The sequence below is a fragment of the Neopsephotus bourkii genome, unplaced genomic scaffold, assembly GCF_033783945.1.
Source record: "Neopsephotus bourkii isolate Nb327-2 ecotype Australia unplaced genomic scaffold, CSIRO-AGI_Nbou_v1 NB_1630, whole genome shotgun sequence".
Taxonomy (NCBI): domain Eukaryota; kingdom Metazoa; phylum Chordata; class Aves; order Psittaciformes; family Psittacidae; genus Neopsephotus; species Neopsephotus bourkii.
This window is the reverse complement of record NW_026902105.1, coordinates 11,864,369-11,881,981: the sequence shown is the minus strand read 5'-3', so window position 1 is coordinate 11,881,981 and position 17,613 is coordinate 11,864,369. Positions and strand designations below refer to the sequence as shown.

General features: G+C 42.7%; 1 protein-coding gene and 1 long non-coding RNA gene across 20 annotated transcripts in view; one reads left to right on the top strand and one right to left on the bottom strand.

Moving 5' to 3' along the window:
* The window catches only part of MTSS1 (MTSS I-BAR domain containing 1), a 126,634-nt gene that overhangs the window by 88,428 nt on the left and 20,593 nt on the right, over window positions 1-17,613 (top strand). For 10 of the 19 annotated variants that reach the window (XM_061373526.1, XM_061373515.1, XM_061373522.1 and 7 more), the window contains exons 5-9: window positions 2,727-2,811; window positions 4,024-4,115; window positions 5,838-5,912; window positions 12,129-12,140; window positions 17,154-17,311. In XM_061373526.1, coding sequence (XP_061229510.1) covers window positions 2,727-2,811; window positions 4,024-4,115; window positions 5,838-5,912; window positions 12,129-12,140; window positions 17,154-17,311 — 422 coding nt within the window. Of the gene's footprint in view, window positions 1-2,726; window positions 2,812-4,023; window positions 4,116-5,837; window positions 5,928-12,128; window positions 12,141-17,153; window positions 17,312-17,613 lie in introns of all 19 variants that reach the window. The other 9 variants (XM_061373529.1, XM_061373518.1, XM_061373524.1 and 6 more) reach the window with 2 other exon arrangements.
* Window positions 5,130-17,276, bottom strand: LOC133223100 (uncharacterized). Its single transcript, XR_009728460.1, has 2 exons — window positions 17,157-17,276; window positions 5,130-5,927 (listed from the first exon to the last, which is right to left on the bottom strand). It is a non-coding gene; the product is annotated as an uncharacterized LOC133223100 (long non-coding RNA).

The following is a 17,613-nucleotide window of genomic DNA, read 5'->3' as shown; positions in this document are numbered from 1 at the left end:
AGCTTTTAAACAGGAATTGGAAATGCATAGTGACTTTATTGTAGCAGCATGTGTTGAATGGTGACTACTTCCCTTTGCTGGGGTAGAAGCTGCTGGCACATAGCAGCTTCTCAGCAGGTGCCTGCTGCCTGCCCCTTCTGTGCTTGATGCACCGAGTGTCCATTAGCTGCCAGGCTGGAAAGGAGAGGACTTTGAGGAATAAAAACAAAGCTCACTCCTGTGCTGTGCAGGAAGAGGCTGTAGGGAACTCTTTAAATGGTCCTAATAGCAAGAGGAGCAGAGAGGGCACTTGGAAGACTCTATAAGGGATGTACATCCCCTGCAAGCGTTATGTTGTTATTCTGAAGTACTGCAGAAATCTCATTGCCAAGGTAGTTAAGCTTGGGTTGTTCTGAATTCAGCTTATTGTAAACTCACTCTATTTATCAATAAACTCAGTTTATTGATTGTAGCAATGTATGATTTTTGCAGAGGAACAGGAATCCTTCTTTGTTGTAGCCATTTGGAGTGATTGTGTTCCCAGGTGCTTCGTTTTTAGGCAGGTTGAGGTTATAATTTAAGTGCTGTTTGGGAGAGATTTATGCTTTTTAGCAGTTTGTTAGAGTAGTCTTTATTTACAGGATGAACACCTCGTACTTCCCCCTAGTCTTGTAAACACTATGGATAACATGAAGTTTCAAAAGGTGGGAAGAACCATAAACCTCCTCATCCTCAACCAGCTGGGTTTGTTCTTTTTCCATGGAATAACCTTTTTATTCCTTTATTGTTTTATTCCTTATTTACTTTGTTGTGCTTTGTTGTTTGGGTTTTTCTAAACAAGCACAACTAGCAATGTATGGACCTACCTTTATACAGCTGTTTTGCTAACCTGGCCTTGTCTGTGCTGTATGTTGAAAGGATGTATTAATACTTTGGTTATTGGGGTTTCAGTTAAAATCTCATAATTTAATATTAATAGTAACTGACCCTTGTTTCCTAGTCTCCAAAACACACAGTGCCTTATTTCCTATGTATTGTTCTGAAACGACTCTTCCTTTCTTCATATAATGGGCTTAGGAAAGCAGTGTCACTTAACCCTTGACAGTCCTTAATACTCCGGTGTTTCAGTGAGTTTTCAACCTGAAAAACCTGCCTTTCACTTAAACTCAATTGGGAATTGCTCTGCCAATGGCCATGGAAGTTTCTTCATCTCGTTGGAGTTGTGCCTCATTGGGCTCAGACTTACTTTTATTTGGCAGTGGCTCTAGAGAAAAATGCTGATGTTTGGGAGAGAGATCTGCTTTTTGCTGTGGACATTGTCCTCCTCCTCCAGTTGCTTTCTCTCTGTTATGCTATTTGCCATCTTCTCTATTGCTTTTCAACTTCCAGAGTCTGTGGCAGCTAGTGCAAGTGCAGCAGTGCCGGAAGAGATGGGTCTGGATCCAGGCTGAAATCCATATGTTTTTCCCAGCCACCCACACACAGTGAGACCACAGCTCTTCAGTGTTACCAAATATTATTTGAAAAGCTCCTTATAAAAACATGAGTAATTGGGCAAGTGACAAAGGACTTTCTGTTTATCTTCTTGGACAATGGAAAATACCAAATAGCCACAATTCGTTCCAGTTATTTAGTGTCTTTGTTCCAGAGCCCTTTTGTGGGCACAGGATTTAATTCTGCAAGAATGCAGGAAGGTGGTGACTTGGTTTTGTGCTTAAAACCTAAATAAAACTATTAAAATCTTCAAGTTTCTTTACTAGGAAAATAGTGTTTTACTTGTGCAATACCATTTATAAAGCGTAGGGAAGATACTTTACTGTATATTGCAAGTCTGAGGTTATTTTAAGAATCAAACTGCTTTTAAATAGATGCTGCTATCTTTGCCGTTGTGGAGAACGCTACAGTTTGGAAAAGCTTTGTGCAAAGGTTGATGTTTGTACCCTGGGAATAGTAGATTTGGCTTGCAAATAGGAACTAAGCAATTATCAAGACTAACGCTAACCAAAACAAAATTATACTGGAATTTAATAGGCTGATCAAAGTTGGTAATGCTGATTAAAGCGGGAAATGGAGGAATGTGTGCTTTTACAAGGGGAAACGAAGAGGAGGAACACTTGCAAATGATTCTTGCTGTCATGCCATTGTCAGGAGCAGAGAAGAGCGAGGGCATAGAGCAAATAGTGCCACCTCCTGGCAATATAATAGAAAATATATGCGTGATCTGAGATGGCAGGTACATGTGATGCACTGATGGCATGTGTCAGTGATGTATGAGGTAATATGTAGGATTAGTTGCATATTCTGGAGGAGCAAAATTCTTTTGAGGCATTGGGTCTAAAGAATCTAGGGATGGAAAAATTGAATCAAATCCAAAATGTGGAAATAAACTGTAGATCCCAGCTTACTTGCCAGCTTTGCTTCTTTTATTTTGACATCTCAAGCCCTTCTCAGTTAACTTTCCTGCCATGGACTTGTGCCTCACAGCACAAGCTGTTGGGAAGAACTGTATTTTAATTGTGTTTGTTTGCTTGTTCTGGTCTCTGGATGAACAAAAATGAATCTCTTCCCGAGGTGGTAGATATCCCGGAGGTCTGCCCAGTTAACAGCCTGGTCAGTTCTACAGTGGGTATGAATCTGTTTTACAGTTGCTTTGGAAGACTCTGCACCTGCTTTCTGGTTGGCATGGCTCTACAACACAGGCTGCAGTCTCCTTGGGGATCTCACCTGTTTCGTGTTTTGTTTTTCAGGTGGTACCAGAGAGATTGGTTCTGCTCTCACCAGGATGTGTATGAGGCACAGAAGTATAGAGTCCAAACTCCGGCAGTTCTCAAGGTGAGTGGCTCTGTGCTGGCCTGGAGCTCAAGGTTGGTCTTTCATTTGCTGCTGGGGGACACCTAAAGCTGGTCACCAGCACTGGCTTTTCAGCTGCTTTCTGACCACGTCACTGAGAGCAGCAGTTGTTTTCCCCCAGCAGCACACTAGGTGTTGTGAACATGCAGGATTTCATGCATGTTCTGGGGACTGAGCTTGTCACTGTTGGTTCCTGTTGCTCAGTGCTGAGCAGGCAGCTGCTAATGTGACCAACCTGTCTTTGTTTCAGGACTTTAAGCTTTGTCACTAAATTTTAAAGCAGAAGCAAGTGTTGTGCTGCTTCCTCAGCTTACTGAAGAGCCCAAATAACTTGCAGCCAAGAGAGAAACTTTCAGCAAATAAGTATGAAAAAGGCAAATTCACCTTTTTGCAGTTAGACTGTAGAGGTAATGGGAGGGGATTAACTCACATGTAAGCTGGGCTACACATAAACAACCTGCTTTGCTAGTAAGTAGTAGTTTGCATGTGTGCCTTTTTAAACCAGACTTTAAGGTTATCCTTGACCTGAGGTAAAGCAAAGTGATGCTTCACCATTTGCCTGATGACCTGGTATGTTTTTTCCTTTTTAAAATAAAGATATTTGTGAAATTGGCTGAGAGGGGACAACTTTAGTCTCTAGTTGCCCCAGAGTAAGCTGTTTAAATGATTCCATCCCAATCTCATTAATCAGTGGAGCATTACTAGTGCTGTATCATGGACTCCACTGGTGAGAGGTGAGGCGCATCAGTGGGCAGGATGTTGTTCGCTTGCACAACTGCTCTGTCTCCTTGTGTGTATACATGTGTTATTTATGTTCAGAATCTTCATGGCTGCATGAACCTTTCCAGTCTCCACAGTATCCATTTAAACTGCTCTTTGTGTGACAGGCGAGTAGGATCTAACTGTTTATCTTGGCCTTGTTTTGGGTCAGTCCTCTGGTTTACGCTCTGTTCCTTGCTGTCCTCAATTTCTGTGCAGTAATCTTGTGATGTGGATTTGTTTTTTCCTTTTGATCCAGTCCTTTCTTTTCCTTTCTCTAGCGTAAACGTTTTTATGTTCTGGTATTTACATTGTGACACTGGTAGCTGTCACAGCAAAAAGTAAAAATACTCCAGTATTGACCTTGGCTCTCTATATAAGAATAGGGGCATCTGCAGGATTTGATTGCTCTTTGTGTTTTTTCAACAAAATTAGTGCTTTAATTGACTGTCTGATAAACCCACTTCAAGAACAGATGGAAGAGTGGAAGAAAGTGGCCAATCAACTGGATAAAGACCATGCAAAAGGTAGTTAACAGAGGAAGAATTCTTTAATAGGAGTAAGATTGTAATATCAGCTTTTCTTCCTCTTTTCATGTTTGTACTGGGGAACTGAGTGACTCACTTAAATATGTATGGTAACTTTTCTAAAGCATTCCCAAAGTGCCTAACACATTTTAAACCCTTGCATACACATTTTGAAGCTTTAGTTTGCAGGTCACCAAGGGATGGGTTGTTTTTCCTAGACTGGGAAGCAATGACTGGTTTTAATTCTGTTAGCTCACTCTCACCTTATTTCCAGTAGTGCTGAGAACTGGGGGTGCCACATCTGTCCCAGCAAAGCCCTGGGGTGTCATTAAAAGCTAACTGTAAGATCATGTTGTGTCTCAGACAGTGTCCTCCAGAGAATACACAGCCCTGTAAAACATTCAGTGTCGTTATTTTATGTCTGATGTGGTACAGAAATGTGCACCCAGAGAATGGGAAAGCTGTGCTGTTGGACATGGGATGCTGAAAGCTGCTGTGCTGTTGATGGCTCCAGAGGCTTTCTTGGGGAAGGAGCAGCAGGCAGCAAAGTCTTGTGCAGAGAGAGCACGTCGGTAGATGCCTTTGGCTTTGCAAGACTTGCACAGGGGATGATGGCCTTCTAGTACAGAGGCTGAAAGCAGGTTGCAGTTCACCACTAACCTTTGAAAACTGAAGACTTCTGCTATGTCTGAAAGAAACAGCATCACCATAATTTACTTTGGGGAGGGTGAGAGCTGGTGAGAAGAAGTTAGCCTGGCCTCCAAAACAGGATTTGCTTCTTGCCCCACTATTACTGTGGCAAACAGAAGCGGCTAAATTAGCAGCTCTTGAAAAGATTCCCATTTTGTACTGCAGAGTGTTAAGCACGTAGTGAGCAGGAGGGAGGCATCACCTGAGTTCCTGTAGGTAGGGGTAACCCTGACCAAAGTGGCAGTGAGATTTAGGGCTTAGTAGGTAGGCATGGGTATAGTTGGCCTCAGTACAGTTCCTGTGCCCACCACCAGCCTGCTTCTGTTTTTCCATCTATAGAAGAGTAATAACATTGCCCTCCTTTGTTAGAGTGTATGTGTATGTGTATATACATGCATACATGCCTTTTATCTTTTATTTTATTTTTTTTTAAGTATCAGCTTTCGTATCTGGTACCTTCAGTGTGCCTGGACTAGAGGTGTAATGTTTGATTCCGGGATTTTAATTCTCCCGGGATTGGCAGCTTATCTGAAAATGGGGACAACTGCAGTGTGCTCTACTTCATCAGAAAGAGCTGGCAAAGGGACCGTTCCTTGGGCAAAGTTTAGCACCCTCTGCCTGACTCTCATGCTGGAGAAGGATCACAGGGTATTCTCTGCTTTGCCATTTCTGGATACTTGTTTTTGAACACAGATGTTTTGAGAAACCTGTCATCTCTGTTTTCCATTCCTGAGAGTCGATGAGTCTCAAACAAAAAGCACTCTAATTTTGTACTGTGTTCTCAGCTGTTATTTCTGTAAAGGCTTTGTTTATTTGGGAAAGATTTTGGTATGTGAATGTGCTCACACCCTAGAATGTTATATTAAGCCAAACGTATAGGCACTACGAAATGCAGATTCTGAGTTGCTTTGATTAATAGTAACTGTCTTCCTAAAATTTGTAGTTTAATGTCTTTAAACAGAGGCTTTTCTGTGAAAAAACATTCATTTTGACATTGAGTGTGTTGGTAATAGAGACTATGTGGTTTTTTAGAGTACAAAAAGGCCCGCCAAGAGATAAAAAAGAAATCATCTGATACACTGAAGCTACAGAAGAAAGCAAAGAAAGGTAACTTGCTTCATACTTGTACTGCTAAAACCCTTTTGTGCTATGCTCGTTGGCAAAGATTGAACAGCGATAGGACTTTCTATTGTAAGTTTGGTCTCCTGTAATGCATTCCTGGTATGTACTTGAACACCAGGATACAATTACTGTGTGTCATTTAAATCATATCCTGAAGCTGCTGTCTAATGTTCTTATACAAAAGCCTTAAAACTGTACAAAGTCAATCATGTTTTAAAATAGACCATTTGCTGCTAACTTATTCCTGTTAGGAACGTTGCCTCTGTAACATGGCTTGTGCAGATACCTGTAAGACTTTCTAGAATCTTTTAGAGTACTATAAAGAAAGCCATTATGTAAATGTTCTGTAACTTAACATTTCTCACTGTTCTCCCTTTCTACCACCTTTCTTCTTGATTTTTTTTAACATCCTATAATCTCCTAAACCTTACCTTGTTCCTCAGTGTGAGAAGGTGGCTTGGGTTGTTGTCAGGAGGAGGGCACTTGGCAACCGTAGAAAACTAAAGATGAGTCAGAAAAGAAAGGGAGCTCTCCACAAAGGCAATCTGTCTCTTTTAGCAGCTGAATCTCAGGCTCCTGTTGCCCTCCCACCACCATCTTGTCATAGGAGTTTTGTCATCACACTAATGGAAACATGCATCACTGAGAGCTGCAGCATTGCCATCACTAAGGGATTTACTTGACCAAGTGCAAACCCCACCAGGCTTTGGGAAAATGATGTGGAGCTTGTATGGAAGCAGACTTTCTGGTTCCTTTTCCCGCACTAGGCTCTTCCCAGCTGGGTAGGAAACATGCTGTGAGCAGCTCTCAGCCTGCAGGTTGTAACTTGCCCTTCTCCTCCTGCCTAAAAACTGTCAGCCCAGGGACAAGCAAAATAAATGCTGGGGTGGTGAGTTTCTTGAACCTTTTAAATGGTGTAAGTGTTATCCAGAACAGGTGAGCTGTCTCTGTCTGTCCTTCCTAAATAGGTGAGTCAGTAACTGCAGTGGTAGAAAGCCACATGACTGGAAAACTGCTCTTGAATTTTAGCTGACATTAGATGAGGGATAAGGGAGGGGGAGGTGGGAGCCAGCAAGAGGGAGCTTAGCTCAGTAGGCTCGGTGTGTCTGTCCATGGAAAAGTTCAGTGGTTTAAATCAAAATGGTCACCTTAAGGGGGACATGATTGCTTGGGATAAGGTTTTGTTTTGGGGTGATGCATAACTATGTTTCTCATTTTGTGTCAAAATTGTCTGACTTCAGACCAACAGCTTTAGAGAGCCTATGATGTTCCCTCCATTTCTTTTACTTTCTCCTTCCCACTACCCCCCTTTTCTAGTCTCATTGCTTCTTGTCCCCTTGTGGTACAGACAAGCCCTGAATGCGTGGTAGGTGAGAGCTGAGAAAAACACGTCTGTGATCTGGGAAGAAGGAACCATTTTTTGAACCTGTTTCTGTGCATTGACACCTATTTGGCTCCATCTCCCTTTTATCCTGCTTGAGTAAACTAATCTGCAGTCTTGGAGGAGGAGACAGCATTTTCTGTAAGGTGGAAAGAGGAGAGAGAAGCACTTAAAGCCTTCTGGAAATAACCCCCCACTGTTCTCATACAGCAGTTGCTACTGTAGGTTGTCTCTCAGGGGTAGTTAGGTCAAGTCGCCTTCCTTGTATTTTCTGGGTTTCTGTTTCCCTCCCCAGATGTGTGCCATGCGTAGCAATGAGGGTCAGCACACTGGTGTCTTGTCCTCCTTCAGGATTAAATATCTTTGCTCAGGGAGTGGAACAGGCCTCATTTTGCCGTCGTTTTTATAGCAGCCATGCTACGATTAAGCTGTATTTTTTCCTCTTTTTTAATGTCATTCCCTTGCTTAATTTTGCTGTTCTGACATGCTTTTGGAGTTGTTAATGAACCTGCTGTATTTCTGTGCTGCCTCCCTTGGAACTGCTGTCACACACAGGGCGTTTGGGTCCAGAGCACAACCCCAGTGGGACTAGTGGGGTTAAAGCTGACTGCAGAAGGAGGTACACAGGGAAGGTGGAACTGATGGAGACTCCCAAATAGCCAGTACAGGGGAAGGGAGGAGCGGCAATATTTTTGATGAGTTTAGAGTTGTTCTCGTGACCCCTGGGGAGGAGAGATGCAGTGAAGTGTCGAGGCTCATGTGGCTGTGAGAATGAATGCCCCAAGCTGCTGGCCCTGTGGGTTCCTGGCATAGAAACATAGAATAGTTAGGGTTGGAAAGGACCTTAAGATCATCAAGTTCCAACCCCCCTGCCATGGGCAGGGACACCTCGCTCTAAACCATATCACCTAAGGCTCTGTCCAACCTGGTCTTGAACACTGCCAGGGATGGAGCATTCACAACCTCCCTGGGCAACCCATTCCAGTGCCTCACCACCCTAACAGGAAAGAATTTCCTCCTTATATCCAATCTAAACTTCCCCTGTTTAAGTTTGAACCCGTTACCCCCTGTCCTATCACTACAGTCCCTAATGAAGAGTCCCTTCCCAGCATCCTTATAGCCCCCCTTCAGATGCTGGAAGGCTGCTATGAGGTCTCAACACAGCCTTCTCTTCTAACAGCCCAAACTTTCTCAGCCTGTCTTCATATGGGAGGTGCTCCAGTCCCCTGACCATCCTTGTGGCCCTCCTCTGGACTTGTTCTAACAGTTCCCTGTCCTTTTTATGTTGAGGACACCAAAACTGCACATAAAAAGGACATGGAACTGGCATGAACAGGCAGGAGGAAATCCTTTTGTCTTCTTGCAAGGCACCTCCAGAGGTTAAATATAGAAGAGAAGTAGCAGATGCTTTTTTCCCTCTTTTCCTTTTTCATCCATACTTTAAAGAACTAAAGCATTGGTCTGAGTGCATTGTCAAATGTTGCGATACCTTCTGTATGCACCCACCTTGACAGATCTAACGTGCTCTGTGGTGAAGTTGTGTTGCTCTTCCTGTCACTGAGGATAAAAATCCTTAGAAGAGGTTAATTCCTAATATTACAAAACTGCAGTAGTGATTCTGCTTCAGGTCACAGATGAGATTTGAATTGTGGGCAGGGAAACTTGAGTGAAACAGTCGTGGCAGGCATGTGGCTGGGTGCATGGTTGTCTTACTGTGTCCTCAACTCTCCTGTTCCCCTGTTGCAAGGACTTACATTTCTTTGTTCTGTTCTTCCTCAAGCTGGACCTGTCCCTTTCGTTTTTCTGTAAAGTTACTTACTCACCTATGGGAACTCTAGAACAACCAAGTCATTTCCTTCCTAGTGCTTTAAGGCTATTTTTGAGTTAACATTATGATCATCTGTGGGCAAGTGAGATGTTTGCTGAATTCTGGATTTGCTTAAATACTGTGCATGCTACTAAAAACCACCCTTCAAGCTTTTTCTGCTCTGACTGGATGGGAAAATGGTTTTCTTCTGCTTTGGGCAGTTTCAGATCTGGGAACTCAAATATAACCTTCTACGTTTCTCATTCGTGTCATGGCATTGGTGTTCTCTCTCCCTGCCACATCGGGCTGCAGAGGCTCCCTCTTGTAGCCAGTATGTGCAGCCTGCAGAGCAGTTTCTGCATCCCAAGGATGTTTGGGAGAAAGGGCCATGGGCTTGTCCTGGCAGGAGCACCACAAGGTTGGGCACTCCACCTTAGCAGAGCTGATACATTGGGATTCACCTGATCTTTGTCTTATGCATGGTCTGTTTGTTCTGGTTCCATGTGGCCAAGTTGAAAGTTCAGGCTGGGCATTTAAAACAATTTCTTAGAAATTATGTTTGCAGGACAGGTGTGTTAGTTGCAGTGAAGGTGTTCCCAAGGCTTGAAGTGATGGGGAAAACACCAGGCTTTCCCAATAAAACAAAAAGAATGTAGGGATCCTTTTTGGAAGTTTGCAAGAACATACGTGGTAAAATGACAAGTCTCTGTGTAAATGAAGGTGTTCGTTTCAGAAGACCTTACAGGGATAATCTTCATTCTTTGACTGTTAAATAAAATAAGCCCATATGTAGTCAAAGTGTGTGAAGTCTAAGTAGGATCCTGGTGCACCTCCCAGATCCATGCAGTCCCTGGGGATGTCACGGTGGTCTTTGAGGTGCATCCTTTCCTCATGCTTTTGTTCCCAATGAAAACAGGCCCTTAGGACTTGTTGCCCACCCCAGCACTGAAACTTCAGTCTTGTCTGAACAGATGAAGCTACGTAATGCATGGGCCTGGATACCTCTTCTAAATTGCTCTTTGTTTTCAGACAAACATGGCGCATCAGAAGGCAGCCCAGCAAACCTGAGTCAGCACAATAATTATGCACATATTTAAAATAAATCCCATGTTTAGGTTTCTGCTGAGTCAAGGCCTCATGAGTGGATCCAGAGCTGCTGGAAGCTGTTGATGCTATACTGAATTCAGAGCATAGACAGCAGCTGTGGCTCTGCATGTGACCGTTTTGGAAGGTTAATCAAATTCATGATGCTTACTTTAATAAAAATAGTTGAGTGACTAACTTAAAATAGAAGTGAATGTCTGTGTAAAATCTAGAGTGCACATTTTCTGTATTTCACCTTGGCTGTTGATGACTAACTAGGCAGATTTCCCTTGTGCCTATAACTTGGCTGGCAGGTTTCATTTTCAGGTTCTTCATGTGACGCTGTGTGTGGCAATGTTTAAATCCAAGCAGATGTGTGAAAAGGAGTTATATGTAACATTCTCTCAATAGTACATACACATGTTAATGTGAAAACTGATTTTTATCTCTTAAGTCATTCCCAGAGGTTTCTGTAGAATGCCCTTAACATTCAGTACAACATTTGTTCTTCTGTCCCAACAGTGCTGAGTATCCAAACTCACCACCCCTGATTTTGTGTATGCAGCAGTTTTGGAAAGTATTCTCACTTTTAATGAAGTTGAGGGAGAGAAACATCATTATTCATTTCTTGTAATACTGCCGAAAGTGCCTTTTCTTCCCCTCCTTCTGGTTAGCAAAGATGACCTGTTTGTGTTGTAGAGCCTTTGCTGGTTTTGTGTTACGCTCTGGCCTTTGAAACTGTAATATCGTTTACAGTGCTCTCAACGATGTTTGCACAAACCCTGACTCTTAACTGAAAAACAAAGTTCTTCGATGTAATTACAACCAAAGAACATCTCAGGTCTTAAAGCACATGTTCACCTTCTCATTCAAGTACTTTGCACTGTTTCTATACTTGACACATGCCCGGTCTGAAGTGGCAGGCTGCGGAGGGAAGGCTCCTGCCCAGACCCTTTCTCCACCGGAGATGCCCTTGTTCCTCTAAAGTGGTCAAGTGTGGCATAATGACTGAAGTGAGAGCCAGGACTCACTGCAGAGTTGGTGTGATACAGCTCAGAAAGAGGGAAGCTAATGAGAAAATTACCCTTATCTGTTTCAGGGGGAAAATCCTGTGTGGATGAGGCCATGGTGCCTGAGGGGTTTTTGATGTTTTTTCTTATTTCCCTCCCTAAGCTTGTAATGTAAGCTCCACTTCAGTGAATTCAGTGAAAATAAATTGCAAAATCCATGGCTGGAGTTATTTCTTTGGTTTATTTTCATTCCTGGAGCTTTGAATGCCTTTTGATAGTTCCCTCTTTTTGACAGCAAGCCAGGTTTATTGCACAACATTTTATATAAAGTTTTTAAATGAAAATCTACATATCATGGTTAATCTGTTTGATGTTCTTCCACATTGCTTCAGCAATTAGCTTTTCATTTAATTAACAATCTATTAATGTAATTGCAGCAGAGAACATCAAAAAGCACTGTGGTTTCTAGTGCAGCACCCACCTAGAGTTTTGTTAAGTCCGAGTTCCCCCTCCCTGTGAGGGGATGAGCCTTGTGCCACTTCATCAGCTTCACCAGAGTTTGGCGGTTGGCTGTCTTGTGCCCTTTCTCTAAAGCACGGGTTAGCATGTTCTCACCTGGGGATCTGCAAGCTAAACTAAGTTCCTAAACTGCTTTAAGACTCTTAAAATAAAACCTTATGGTAAATAACCGGGAGTTTAACTTGCAACAGCTCTTCAGGAAGCAAAGCTAACGCCTTTGTCTTTATCAGCAATGGAAGAAGTCAGAATAGTCTAGTGCGAACCGCTCGGTCTCTCGTCTTGGCGCTGATGATAATGTCTGCACTCCAGGAATGCTGGAATACCAGTTTGACTTTTTTTATTTTCCTTTCTGTGTCAATTTTGTGTCCTGCAATTTCTCACCATGCGCACCCGCCTGACAGCTGAGGCTCTGGGTAAGTCTGTGCCATGCTGTAACCCTGGTGGCTGGTTTATTGTAGCCCTTGCTGTGGCCTCTTTATGGTGTCTGGTCTCAACTAACTGCCTAGACTTTAATTTCTAATGAAACTACTAAAATACCACTTAATGAACAAACCGTTTTTTGATTTATTTTCTTTTGGCATCTAATTGGAATGCTGTAAAAGAAGAAAATCAGTATTGTAGATAAACCTCTGGTGTATATTAGAAAGGGATTAACATGGACTGATAAGTCATGTCACTTGGGAGAGAAGTTAAATGGAATAGACACGTCATCAAGGTGATGTTCGAATAACTGAATATCTTATTAATAATTAATATGACTTTTAAAGTCTAGAGCTTAAAGTCCTTAGTGTTGTTCTTTGTAAACCTGTGATCTGAGTCCCCCTTTCTCTGAAAATCGCATGCGCCTTTCTTAACCAATAGGTAAGAAATCGCTATATTTAACGGCGTGCTGGGGAAGGGGTGGAAATCAGCATCACAATTGTCTCCTGCCTGATCCCATCTCAAATCTGTTTAAATTGGAATGCTGTTCAAGTTGTATTGCAGATTTAAAGTAGCTGCCTTGAGATTTTTTTGCGAGTGAAACGCGGTGTTTCTGAGTTTGAGAGAAATAACCATATCTCCCCTTGTAAGTGTGATGATGTAGGTGTTGCCCTTTGGAGAAGCCTGGATTGAGGAGATAAACTGATTGTAACCCTGGCTGAGGCATCTCAGTGAGGCTTTGGGAGCTGGGCACCCTGGTGCCTGCTGCTTGTCCCCTTTGTGGTTTTCCTGGTTTGTAATTCAGTCTGGAAGTTCCCTTTGGTAACTTGGAGCTTTTCTTTTAAGGGACACCTTAGATCTCCAGTGGGCACCAGAACGACTCAGATTTGGTGGCTGAAGGGGTCTGCACTTAAGCCTAGCAATGAGGTTTTCCACTTTTTCCCACCTATTGGTGGCAAAATCCTTCCATTCTCAGCTTATATCTATATTAGTTTATTTACTGGCTTTACTGTGCAGGACTTAGAGTGATTGTTCATCCTGGCAAAATGTCCAGTATTGATTATTCAGATTCTGTGTAGACACCTAAAAAAGTGCTAGGGAGCATTCTTTAAGTGAGAATGCGGAAAATGTCACCATTATTTGCTGCAGTAATAATGAATCACCAATATTTTACTTTGTCAATAACAGCATTAACTCTAGCAGTCAGACTTACACTGCCAGCATTTAAAAATCACTGTTCTCCTTTCCTGTTTCTGATAGCTTTGCTAGTTCGTCTTATAAAATATAGGCATGAAATTGGGTTTAAAATTAAATTTACTTTTTCCTTTGTCCCTAATGCATTTCATTTACTAAAGTTCTTTTTCAGCAGTGATTATTTAAGAAGCTGTGTGAGGCTTTCAGCCAGGAGTCACACAGAATGCTCTAAACCTGAGGCTCTAATGCATGCCGGTCCCTTAAAGCACTTCTACATCATGGTAATGATGTGAAGCACATCCTCTGAAGGTAGCATGTGAAGGCTGTCCTTGGAGTCGCAGTGGATTCGTGTTAGTACTGATGAGAAGCAGTTCAGTTAGCTGTTTCTTGCCTGTGTCAATCCACAAGTCCCCAGGCTGTTGGAGGAGTTGGTCCGCAACTTCTGGTATTGCATTTCTGCTGCTCTCTGCGACACCAGAGCTCCAGTTTGGGAAAGGCTGGGTTTGGATTTCTCCTTGGTTTTCAGATTATTGACTTGTTCCTCCAAGTGCAGCTAGGCATGTTCTGCAGAACCATCCCTCCATCACATTCATGTCTGCCTGGCTGCAGACCAGAGGGCCGTGACTACATTTGATGCTGTTGACCATTGCTAATGCTGATTGCTTTGGTGGGTCGTTCAGACCTGTCTGCAGCTGGGGTAGGAGTGCCCTTTCTGATGTACTTATGCAGCTGGCCCATGGTAAGACTGATCTGGAACTATTTTCTTTCATTAGATAGTTGTGTTCCGAACCAGTAACATAAAGGCCAGAGAACACGGGCTGGAGAGAATCATCAATTGGTGATGTTCCTTATGAGAGTGTGCTTCATGTCCACGGCAAAAACAGTGCAGTCATTTGTCAGGGATGCCATAGACAAGTGACCTCCTTGTAATTGAAAGAGGAAAAGAATTGCATTGCTCTCTAGTGGTCAATGTTCCCTTCTGAGAGGAGCAGTGGATTCAAACTGGCAGAGTTACAAGGTAGATGAGGAGCAGAGGTGATGGGCAGTTGGCCCTCACATCTTCAGTGTCCTCTGGGTGCAGGAGTGCTATCAAGGGGATATGCTCTGCTTTGCTTAGCAAAGGACACTGGTGAAATTGTGCAGAGATCTTGTCCCTCAAATTCCCAAGCTGAGTGCCATGGGAGGCAACTGGTGATTCAGGGAGTGGGAAGAGTTAACGCCTGATTTCAAAAGGCTTGTTAGAATGACATCTGCATTTTGGAGCTTTTAAAGGATGTTAATAAAGCTTTCCTGCTCCTAAAAGATGAGTTGCAAGGAGACATCAGGAGACAGCTGTATTCATGCCGTGTAAACATCTGACTTCAGAGCCTCATCTGAATGATTCACCTAAGCTTGTTTCCTGCTCTGAGTGATGCCCCAGACAGCTTGCATGTTTCCACGGACTATAGGACTATATAGGTTTTATAGCATAAAGCCAGGTCTGCACATCCTTTGCAGAGGATGTTGGAGCAATGCAGTTTTACATACACTTCTGCCAGAGGTTTAAAATACACAGATAAACATTATCCTGATAACTACTGGATTGAGTAACACAGGTACAAATGAGGTTCATTTTTGCCCCATGTTTTGGGTGCTCTTTTTGCTCTGGTCCAAGATGTGGTGCTCTGAGGTCCACATAAATTATCAAAATTCACTATAATTAAACCCACTTTATCAGTGGAGTCCAGCTGCTTTCTAAGTGTGTGCCTTCTCATCGCGTAGGTGAATGCTAAAGCAAGGGTTTACTGTGTTATGTGCATGATCATATGGTGGAGCAGCTGAATGTTTACAGCAGTTCTCTAGAGCTGAGCTAACGAGTATGTGATTTAGTTAGCAACTAATATATTCTGCCTTTGGTACACTCATGGTAGTGAGCCAGTATCTAGTTTGAACAACTGGAGATTATTTTGCCTGTTGTAATTTCCAGGCAGCTCTCTAAATAAGGGGTCTGAGCAATAACACAGGTCTTGGTTTCATAAGGAATTTAAAAGAACAGTCCCAGAGAAGAGTAGAATGTGTAATTGCTGCATCTAATAGCAAAGAATATGGGGAAGAGCCTGAAATGTACAGAACAGTCTTCAAGCAGAAGGGCCCAGTTTATCTTCTAAGGATGACAGAAGAGAAGGCACAGTACCTTCACGGAGTTATCTAGGACTCTTCTGTAACTTATTTCTGGCTGATGCTACTTTTGAGAGAGGAAGCAGGTGACTGCAACTTCGGAGTCCATTTCTGTTAAAGCTGTTTACTTCCACAACAGTTTCATGGCCACAATACACCAGTCAGCCTGACCTGTAGGATCAGACACTGGGTGTTTCGCTGACAGTTTGGTACCCAGGTAGATTTGGCAGTGGCTGTGCCTGTGTTGCACTGCATGTGATTCATCACAGAACTCTGCTTGTGGGTGTCTGTGCAGTTTTATCTGACCTCTGTCTAACTCTGTATGGAGAAGATTCGTGTGTCTCCAGTCTGTAATGTCACTAAACTCGTGTGATTCTCTTTGCTTCTGTCACTGCTGTCTTTCCTGTGGCTCCGGCTGTGTTTCAGTGCAGTGGAGCTGATGACTTTACCTTGCTCTGGAGTATGGAAGAAGTACATATGGTAATAAGGCAAAGGTTTTGTAACCCTGACCTTGAGTCTTCTGCATTGTGTACTACACACATCAAGAGACCTTTTTCTTCCTCTTGCTCACAGCTGTAAATCCTCTATGTAGAAAGGTTATTGTCCATAAAAATTGATTTTGGGTAGCTGCTTGTAACTCACCCACCATTTTCCAATATTAACTCCCTGGTGTTCAGTAACAGTGTCATGGATATGTACCTAGATACTCATGCATGTGATGGTGTTTCTGGGAGATTTGAGTCAGATTTACACAACTGAGGTGCTTTAAAATATTTAGGGGTGCACAAAAACATCTTGCAACTGTGACACTGTTGGCTCAATAGCACTAAAGCTGAGCGGTAGCTCTTCATTCCTAGAGAAGTAAATCTTTTGGCATGATGCAGAGTAAGCAGTTGGTGCAGAATAAGGTACTTAACCATCATGGAATGTTTCGGTGTTAATGAGTTGGCTGAATTAAGAGAGTGAAGCTTCTTGATTGCAAAACATTGGAAGTTTTTTCATTGTTTTCTTTTTTATTTCCATAGACAAATACTGGACATTAATGTGTGCTTGTGATGCTGATAAGTGGTTTTTGTTGTGGACTTTGGAACAAAGAAAACTGGTTTAGCAGTTGCTTCTGTAGAGTACTTGAATCCAGTGATCCACTGACCAGTAACACGTCCTTAATACCATCTCATATAGGAGATCCATGCACTCATTTAGTGACCCTGCAAAGTTGTCATTAGGACCTTGCTAATGACAAATAAAGTAGGTAGTTTTACTTCCTAAAAGTAGGAAGGAAAAAGGACTATTACCTGCAGGTAGTGATTAATGCTTACCCTGTTAGCAAGATGTTGATTTTCAGCAAGGATGGTGTGAAGGGTTCCTACAGCTAACACTTTGAGAAAACCCTCATATGAAATGCTGTGTTTGGCTTGTTGAACCCTTTTGAATTGATCTGGATTTATATTCTGGGCAAGAGCGAAAAAAAATGACATGAAATGCCTGGTTTAGTTGGGGAAGAACCCACATACTAATTTGAAAGAGGGAAAATGCTGTTTGAGACTAGCATTGCAAAAGCACAATCCAGCAGCATTGCTGGCTGAAAATGAGGTTTCCTCTACGGAGAACCACAGTTTTGACAGAATGTACTCTTGATTGTTTCCTCCATACAGGACGGGGTGACATTCAGCCCCAGTTGGACAGTGCTTTACAAGATGTCAATGATAAGTACCTGCTGCTTGAAGAAACCGAGAAGCAAGCTGTCAGAAAAGCTCTGATTGAGGAGCGCGGTCGATTCTGTGCTTTCATCTCCATGCTGCGCCCTGTGATAGTAAGAGCTCTCCATTTTATGTCAGTATGATTCACAAATTAGATAAATGGCCAAAAGTCTCTAAAAAGAGTATCTCTTTACATCTTACGAGGGCATTTTGAGAGCCAAAATTCAACCTGCATCTCTGCCTAGAAGTGGCAAGAGTCAGGACCTTTCTTTTAGGCGTTTGGAGTAATTCAGGGATGGAAGACACTGAATTCTTTCAGGATGACTAATGGGGGAGCAGTGGGCACAAAGATTTAAGTGGGCCTGAGTTCCTTACGCATACCAACCTGAGACATTGCTAATGCAGTTTTTCCACT